This window comes from Lepidothrix coronata, unplaced genomic scaffold (assembly GCF_001604755.1).
Source record: "Lepidothrix coronata isolate B3197 unplaced genomic scaffold, Lepidothrix_coronata-1.0 Scaffold38, whole genome shotgun sequence".
Lineage (NCBI taxonomy): Eukaryota > Metazoa > Chordata > Aves > Passeriformes > Pipridae > Lepidothrix > Lepidothrix coronata.
This window is the reverse complement of record NW_016690218.1, coordinates 2,065,363-2,074,826: the sequence shown is the minus strand read 5'-3', so window position 1 is coordinate 2,074,826 and position 9,464 is coordinate 2,065,363. Positions and strand designations below refer to the sequence as shown.

General features: G+C 43.4%; 1 protein-coding gene across 1 annotated transcript; it reads left to right on the top strand.

Annotated features, from left to right (window-relative positions):
- Positions 1 to 2,249: 2,249 nt before the first annotated feature.
- SRP9 (signal recognition particle 9) lies at positions 2,250 to 8,707 on the top strand. The gene is made up of 3 exons (XM_017812949.1): positions 2,250 to 2,382; positions 5,110 to 5,178; positions 7,018 to 8,707. Exons 1-3 carry the CDS (start codon positions 2,311 to 2,313, stop codon positions 7,135 to 7,137), a joined length of 261 nt encoding a protein of 86 aa, XP_017668438.1. The 5' UTR covers positions 2,250 to 2,310; the 3' UTR covers positions 7,138 to 8,707.
- The last annotated feature ends 757 nt before the right edge of the window (positions 8,708 to 9,464 follow it).

The window sequence follows — 9,464 nt, the reverse complement described above, 5'->3', positions numbered from 1 at the left end:
TAGGTGGTGGTGGCAGTGGCAGGGAAGACAAAATCCTTAAGATCTGCAGCCAGGAACCAGCCATGCAGCACTGTGTATTAGGCTGTATATAACTGTCATAGTGACACATCACATTTTCCTCAGAGGCAAGGCCGGTTACAAAATCCCTCTTTCTGTTCCTTGCCCTGGCTGCTGCAGTTTGTCACCTGCAAAGTTGTGCATATAGAGCAGTTTTAGAAGCTGCATCCTGAAATGGATCACAGAAATAATCTAGGTAAAGGAAAAAGAAATACCAAAATGGATTTGGATTTGTTTTTTAATCTTGCTTTGTTGCATTAGCTCAACTGCAGACACGGTGAATTACAGGGCTAATGACTGGACATTGGCAAGCTCCTAAGACAGCTCTGTATCAACACATAAAAGATCCTGAATGTTTAAGTCAAAACTAAAATCCTCCAAAAAGCAACTCTAAAGTGCTTATGACTGGACAGCCCAAAACCGAGACTCTTTTTTCAGAAAGAATATCCCTGTCCCACTGGAAAACCTGAATCCAAATTTGGTGAACAATGGTTCTGTAAAAAGTTATACCTGTTACAGGTTTGTGCTTCCCCACATCTTTCATTTTCACATATTTGCATCTTCTACATGTTTGTAAAACTCTACCAAACACAATTCCCACTTTGTTGTTATAAATAGCTACCCAAAACCTAACGTAGTGAAGAAACAGTCCCTCCAGTGCTTCCAGTGTTTGGGCTGATTGCTTCAGGCTCTGTCAATGCCTCTATCACCTGAATGAGATCTGATGATTATCAGCATCTCTGAAAGACAACTCTTATATTTCTACAGCTGAGTTCTCAGACACACAAGCATCTAAACTTTGTGAGCTAATCTAGAAAGAAAAAAAAACCCAGATTCTTAAATCTTTCCACTCTCCATAACCTCCACTCATTGGTGCAAAGCCCTTTAACAGAATTGTTTAGGCCACATAACACCCACAAGTTGCAATTTATGAAGTTTGGCAGCCTAATCGCTGCAGACTTTTTCAGAGTTGATCCCCACAGTAACAATTATTTTCTGCTTTACTGACTCAGGGAAATTCATTCTAGTTTTTCTCCCCTTACCTCCCATCCACCCTTTTATTTCTATGCCACATTTCTTCGTTTTCTCTTGGGCCTATTGTGCCTTTTGTGGTCAAAAAAACCTCCAGCTATAGTATTTCCCCATGTTGCTAGTGGAGACTGCAACAGCCTGCATAATTTGTCCCCTCACATGCAGATCTACCCTAAACCTTCCAGTTTATTTGTTTGGCCACACTGTTGAGGTTTGAGGCATTCAGTAAAACTAAATTGAAGTTGTGAGTCATTATCAGGAGCTTTTGGGTTCTCAGTGTGTCCCCACGAAATAGAAAATAGAGACTGCAAGTTTTACGTGTTTATTGTCATCGCAGCAGTTACACAAGCTGTGTGACATGATCAGAGCTTAGCTCTGTGGCTGGCTACAAGCTTTGTGCTATGAAGGCACAAAAATCACTTCAGGAAATGGAATTTTAAAATATAAAGGGAGAAATCTTGGAATTTTTTTCCCTCTCCCTCATTTCCCTTTTGAAATGAATTTTAGTAAGTTTTATGTAAATGCTTTACACACGCACACACACAGTTGAAAAGCAGGGCTCCCCAAGACCTTATTTCATGATTTTATTTTATGCCGTTGAGCCGCTTTCCCAAACCAGCAGCTTTAGTTCCAGTGCAATCCCTTCCTGAGCACCTCTCAGCCAGGACCAGGGAAACCTGCGAGGGCTCCTAAATACCCTTTTTGTTCCATACGAAGCCAACATCCAGCCTCAGAAAGGACCTCGCAGCCTGGGAAAATCCGGGAATTGATGCAGTTGCGAGCGCCAGCCGAGCTCACACAGCACATCAGACACACGGCCCGGGGCCCTGCGCTCACCTCCCGTCATAACCTCCAGGCTCCACGCCGGCTCACCCGTGTGTCCGCCGCCTCCGTGGGCTGAAGGTGGGAGGCTGAAGCGGACAGAGCCGCACCTGGCCTGGCCTGGCCTAGCCGAGACCCGCAGGTCCGGCCCCGGGCAGCCGCTCCACCTGTGGCGGGGCTCGAACCTGCTGCCCCGGGGCCGGCAGCCCTCCCGCTGCCGCCATGCCGCCACGCCTCCAGGGGGCGCTGTGGCGACGAGCGCCGAGTCACGAGCATCGCGATTGGGTGGTGCTTTCCCGCGGGCCAATGGGAGGCGCCGTCTCACGCGGCCGCCCCCCCTTCCCCTCCCCGCCCAGGGCGCCATCTTTCCGCGGCCGCGGGAGCGGAGTGGGCCTGGCCATGCCGCACTTCCAGGCCTGGGAGGAGTTCACCCGCGCCGCCGAGAAGCTCTACCTCGCCGACCCCATGAAGGTGGGACAGCCCGGGTCGCGAAGGGAGGAGCGCGTCCCGGTCGCGGGAGCGGCGCTCCGTATGCGGCCCCGGCTGCGCGCCGCTCGGCGGGGGCGGCGGGCGGTGTCGAGCTCGGAGGGGTTTCTGTGGTGCAGGGCTGGTGAAGTCACGGGGGAGGCAGAAACACAGAATCACAGGATGAATTAGGTTGGAAAAGACCTTTGAGATCATCGAGTCTAACCTATGGCTTAGCACACCACCACGTCAACCAGACCATGGCACTCAGTGCCACGTCCAGTCTTTCCTTAAACACCTCCAGGGACGGTGACTCCACCACCTCCCTGGGCAGCCCGTTCCAATGTCTAATCACCCTTTCTGTGAAGAAATTTCTTCTGATGTCCAACCTAAGCCTCCCCTAGTGTAGCTCGAGGCCATGTCGTCTTCTCCTGTCACTGGTTGCCTGGGAGAAGAGACCGACCCCCACCTGGCTACAACCTCCTTTCAGGCAGTTGTAGAGAGCGATAAGGTCACCCTTGAGCGTTCTCCAGGCTGAACACCCCTGATTCCCTCAGCTGCACCTCGTAAGACTTGTGCTCCAGACCCTTCACCAGCGGTGTTGCCCTTCTGTGGACTCACTTCATCACATCAATGTCCTTCCTGAATTGAGGGACCCAGAACTGGGCACAGCTCTCGAGGTGTGGCCTTACCAGTACTGAGTACAGGGGGAAAAGCAGCTCCAGGGACAGGTTACTTGCTGGTGTTGCACCTGACCGTCGTTTTCTACAAAACATGGGGCAGTTCTCGTTTATCACCCCAAAAACGTGTTTTGGGTGGTGGTGTCAGCAACTGGGATGAACCTTGAGAGCTTAACTTCAGAGCCATTGTGCTTATTCCCAGTGTACCTGTGTGATAGAAACCGAGGTTCAGTTCTGCTGAATGAAGAACGTATCGAGAATTGGTTTGTTTTATGAGTTCACATTTAAGACTGTATCATTTGAATTTGTCTTCCTGAAAAAGTTAAAAGAAAGCTTTCATTAGCTCTTACATTGCGTTGTTGCCTGCAGTGACGTTTCAGACTGGAAGGTGTTTGCTTCCCAAAGAGGAATTGCTCAAGGATTTAACTTCTTGGTGTATATGACTGCTTCTTGTTTTCAGTGACTTTTTCTGGAGTACTGTTTTTATGTAAATATTAAAAGTAACCTCAGTCTTCAGAAAAGGCATTATAATTCAGCTACAAAGGAGCACAAAAATGTAATGGAATTCACACCTGAGAAAACTTCAGTAAAAAAGGCCTAGTTTCCTTCACCAAAAATAGGTGACGTGGAGTAACCTTCAGAAGATTAAATTAACATCTGATGATTTAAGGCAGATGAACATATGCCTTTTAATTAGCACAGAGACACCATATGTAATTGCCACCCATCTGTGATAATAAAATTGCCCAGTTTTGCCTTCTTGTGCTCTGTGACATTTGATTAAGTGAAAGAGGAGGGATGTCTCTGCAGCCAGGAGTTGCTCTTCCCCTTTTCTTAAAGGAAATCTCTTTTCATCCATGGCAATAAACTCATCTGTTTACAAAGGAGTTTATATGAGCCCCAGAATCATAACACAAGTACCCTCCTTTTAATTTGGCAAAGGATTAGCCTGAGGAGCTTTTGTATGTAATTGAGCTTGCTGGGAAACAGAAGGAAGAAGAGCTGGGGGAGGTGGGTGAGTGTTCTCCACCCAGGCAATAAGTGGTCTTGCCTTTGGGGGAGAGCAAGTTCTCAATGTATCAAGTCTGTGCCTGCTGCTTGTGGCAGCCTCTCCTGTGCATTAGGGCCTGCTCAGCAGGGATGTGTGCTGTGGTCAGAAGGTGACAGCTTGTTGAACAAAAAGGGTACATCTGTGATGAGATCCATCCCGGAGCAGGAATTTCAAAATGTGTTTTACAGTGAAGGAGCTGGTTGACTATTAGCACGAGTGTACAGCAAAGTCCTGTTTACAGTGTGAGTTCAGAATGTTCTCAAAGGCCACCTTGCTTTGTTTCTAGTTACTGGTGCTGGCTGAGGCTAGAAACAATAGATACAAAGTCTCTATGGCTGTCTGTGCTCAAGAGGAACCATTTAATAGTCAGAATCTGAGGGTGTGGATTTTTATCGTGGTGGCTTTGGGAACTTTGGTGATTTGAGGGTCCAGAGGGACTGGGTAGGTTTGGGCTCAGGGCAGATGGCTGCAGGAGGAACTGTGATAACGGTTCAGGTACTGTAGAAAAGTGGTGATGTTGAGCTTACCTCACTCAGTTAATCCCTTTCAGGTCTTCATGAAGAGCTACTTTTTTTTTTTTTTTTTAAGTATTTCAAGCTTATAAACACAAGCTTCCAGTTAGTTTTTCTGTAGTGCAATACGTAGCGAGGGGGTGTCTTGTATCGACTGGCTCTCACGGTTTATCCTGCCTGTCACTGAGGTCTCTGCAACTGCCATTGCTGTTTTGACTGTGCTTTTGAACGTGCCCAATGTTAACCTTGCTGCTGCTGCTATAAAGCCAGTTTAACGCTTTAGGTAGGGAAATGTGTTGGCTCAACTTCCACACCACCCTGGCTGTAGGGTTAGTGGCCACCAGAGCTGAGGACCACCACAGAGGTGGTGAAAACAGGAAGTAGTACATAATTATAATAAAAGGTAGTCTGAATGGGGGCAGATTTCCTTCAATATGTTCTGAAAATTGTTAGCTCTAGGTGCTAATTCTTGAAGCGTTTGTCATTTCAGGTGCGGGTTGTTCTGAAATACCGACATTGTGATGGGAACCTCTGCATCAAAGTAACAGATGACGTAGCTGTAAGTACAGAAACATTCCCCTTTCAGGATTTGTTGTACTCTCATAGACTTGCATTTTGCTGTCAGTCAACTTAGGAGCTCTTAGCCACTGCCTTGGGAGTGCCTGACAGTTTTCTAAAACCTTTTGCTCAGCCTTCCCTAGTTGCTGTGTTTGTGATTGACACTGACCTGTGGTTCAACTCTGTGCAGTCCAGGAAAAGTTCTAACACTTCAGTGTTCTTTATGGATTTCAACAGAATTATTGTAGGATTCTGTCAAATCAAGGAAAACGAGCACTACAGAAATCTTGGACTCATTCCATCTGAACTTGCTTCATGGAACAACACTGGTAGCTTCTGCTGAAGCAATTCAGGAGCATTTTCAAACATATGTTTACTTCTGTGAGTGTGGGCCTTATTTGCTTAGAGTGGTGACAGCTTCCAACCACAGGTTCAGCTCCTTCTTTGTGATTTCAAGACTGACCAACAGTGGTGTTATAGCTGAGTAGCTGTTTTTCTGCAGTCCAGGGTGGGCAGCAGTATTCTGCTCTTCTCTTCAGACTTGGAAAAAATCAGGTTTCTTCTTTCCTTGAAAAGTAGTCTGGCATTGGTATTTCAAGTGCCTGAGAGGGATGTGAAACAACAGTAATGGCACTTCTTGGTAGGGTAATAGGACTTAATGTGGGAGAGATGTGGACTGTGGGGTGCTGATAACAGGGGAAAGTGAAGGGCAATTTTGCTGAAATCTTCCATAGGGGAAGTTGGAGTCGGGTGATTCACAAATGTGAACTCTTTTGGGGTATATAAAAGGTTGCCTTACCTGCTTCCATTCACAGATGTTACACCAGGTGGGGGGAAATGGGGATTGGTTTTGTTTTTTTGGTTTGTTGTTTGTTTGTTTGTTTTTGTGGTGGCTTTGGCAGGTTTTTTTGTTGTTGGCTTTTTTGGGGGGCGGGTTGTTTTGGTTTTTTTGTGTTTTGTTGTGGTTTTCTTTTCTAAAGGTGGTAAAGGAAGTTTCCTCAATGCTCAATCTGTAGAACTAATATAGCTGAAGGACAAATAAACTGTTTCCTTCTGTCTTCCTCTGAATTAAAATAGGAATTCAATGCTGACAAAAGTTGCTGAAGAATGGAGTATTCTGGGTGGTTTTGGTTTTTTGCTACATCAGCCTGGGCAGTCATACTCATGCTGTACAGGTATAAGGAATTGCTTAGTCTCCAAGCAGAAAAACAAACTACCACAGTCTTTCTGTGGTAAGTCACTGGCATATTAGCCTTGTCCCTTGCTATTAAAGGCTTGTCACATGAAGGAGTTTCTTTTTATCCTAATCAGATGCTATGTTCCTTATTTAGGCTGTCTTAGAAACAGATCTTGCTTGAGGGAGGGGATCCCTTTCAGTGGGAAATACTATCTGATTTTATGTCCCTGGCAGTGTAACATTAAGGACTGTGAAAGGCAAAATGAACTTGCTTTCAGAATACAGAGAATAGGGAAGTAACTTCAGTTTTAAAATCTGGCTCTATGTTTAGACAACACAAAGAGGAGCGTCTTTAACGACAGCTTTAAACCCCAATCTTTAACAGTTTTTTTGAGCTAGAAGAAATTAGTATAAATTATGAGCTTCCCTGTTTTCAAAATGGAAGGCATGAATGTTTAGGAGAAACTGAAATGTGAACACCGATAATGTGTATATTTTGAAACAGCGTGGATGTGTTGCTGCTGCCTCATGGTAACAACATGCCACAAATGAACATTTAAGTACTCTCCTTGTTTTGTGTGTTCTAAGCACAAATGTGTTGCAACTATAAACAAGATAAAACAGTTCAAGTGAAATCTGATACTCAGCAACTTTCTCTTGCAGTGTTTGCTGTACAGAACAGACCAGGCACAAGACGTAAAGAAGATCGAGAAATTCCACAGTCAGCTCATGCGGCTCATGGTGGCCAAGGAATCCCGCAGTGCTGCCATGGAAACAGACTGAATTGCTGAAAATAAAATGAGGGCTCCGGTCATATTTCACTGGAAGAAAATATCTCTTGGATTTGAACGAATACTGGGACAGGAGATGCTTTTATGTACTGAAGTGGACCGATGACGTGTCTGAAGCGTTTTCGCCCCTCAGGCTCCGCTTTGGAAAACTCGGAAAATAAATGCTTTCAGTTGAAAGCTTATATTTATTTTTGGGTATCAAACAAGCAGCTATTCTTACACATTAGGTATGCTAAGAAGACAAGTAAATATTTTAAATCTGCAGTATGTTAGTATGAATTTGATGGGCCACAAGCGTATCTCTGTAAAGATACTATAAAATTTCATATAGATTTCATTGTGTTCATACCTTATGCTGGTATATTCTTACAGTGAGACGGTTTATTAACCTAATGCTGTAGCATGATGACTGGACTTAATAAATATTTACATAAATTATATTAATTGGTGGAGTTTAGAGGAACAGATGTTTTCTGAACTGAAATGATGACATTGCCAATCTGTATTACCGCAGTCACTAGCAACATTTTAGCTTTTAGTATTGCTCTTGATCATAAGTTGTGCAGCATTATCTGTGATGCAGTTTACAGAACTGTTACATTGGCTAAATAATTAAACTTCTGTATTTTAAAAATTAAAGTAGAACTTCACTTGAATATTGCTAGAGATGGGTGAGAAACTGAAAGGGGTTTTTTTTCTGCTTATGCAAACACTGTTACTAAAAAAATAGTCAGTTGCTTTTTAACATACTTGAACTATTTTGTACTAGCAGGGATACCTTTTCCCATCCTTGCTTCAGGCAGGATTGAAGTGTATCAGCAAGATAAATTCCAGAAGTTCTTGCCCATTATGTTAATAGAAAGAAATCCAACCAAATGCTATCCAGATTCCTTAGTTTAGCAGCTTGTTAATTGCATTTTCAAATGTTCCATGTGGCAGATGGATGTCAGCCAACTGAATAAATGGATGAAAACCAGCTTAATAAATACTTAAATACCACTGTCAAAAATAGACCAATGCTCCTGTGGCTTAGACTTGTTTCTCATACTTACCTCTGGTAGGGTGATGGAAGCCTTAATTGTCTCTTGCAAAGGCTTTTTGCTTCACAACCCAGTAGCTAAAATTGATACTTGCTTTGACTACTTAAGACCTCATGTAATGAGGCCATTGGTATAACTAGATGTTTTCAGAACTAATGTTTTGGCTTAAACCAAGCCATGAAAGTAAAGCAGAGCCATACATGTAGTGGCATTTATATATAACAAAACAATCTACTTAAATAGCTACCTGCTGGCACTTACATAAAAATAATGGAGCTACTCAGAAGTAGTACTCCATGTGGAGTTTCCACATTTGCCAAAGGCTTGGAAAAAAACCCAGGCTGGAATATTGCATTAGAGTACCCTTTTAGCTGAACGTAAAATGTTGCACGTTGTTGGAAAACACTGCAGTGCTAAATTCACAGTGACTACTCAAGTTCTAGTCTACAGGGGTGACTGGTATGTATGTAACATTTTTGTATTGGCTTTTGAAATGCAAATAAATCCAGAGAGAAGGCTGGACTGTGTTCACTGTTAAAATTTTATTAAGATACTATAATTCTGATTTTTTTCCTTGATGGTCTGAATTTCTTAACATTTTCAATATAGTATATGAAGTACTTAAACCAGTTTTGTCTAAAGCACTGTTCTGCAGTATAAGTGGTTGCTACACAAAGTCATAAAAGTGGAGCTGTTAAATTGGCAGATGAAAAGGCTGCAGCAATTTTGGTGTAACTTCTGGACCTGTCCTGAAAATTGGTTTGGCAGGTTAATGTGTGAGCTGAGGTACAGGAAGCCTTCAGTGGTATTGCTTCTGCACAGAGGATCAAATAGAGATGAGACTGTGGACAGACTTGGTGTACCAAGTGGCTGAAAAGCTTAAGCTTTATACTTAAGCAGGTTTTAGAGAGGGGCAATTACAATACTATTTAGCAAAACAGGCAAAGAAGTACATTTCTGGTTTTCTAAATTGAGAAATTATTTCCATAAAGCCATAAGGAAATATTGGTGCTACTTCTGTAAGAGTATGTGTTGTTAAGCTTGTTCTTCATATAGTGGCAGAAAAACTAGAGTGGTTCTGTGCCATCAGAATACACAAGAAAACATGATAAAGCTGCTGCTTAAAAAAAAAAGAAATGTTTTGGAAACTTCTTTAGGAACAGACAGGTGCTTCTTTACTTTGTCCTGGAATTTTCAGCAACTTCAGTACTGTGTTCATGGGGCGGTGGAGAAGCTCCAAACTCCAAGCTCTGTCTTTTCATGCTTAAACTGTTGTTGA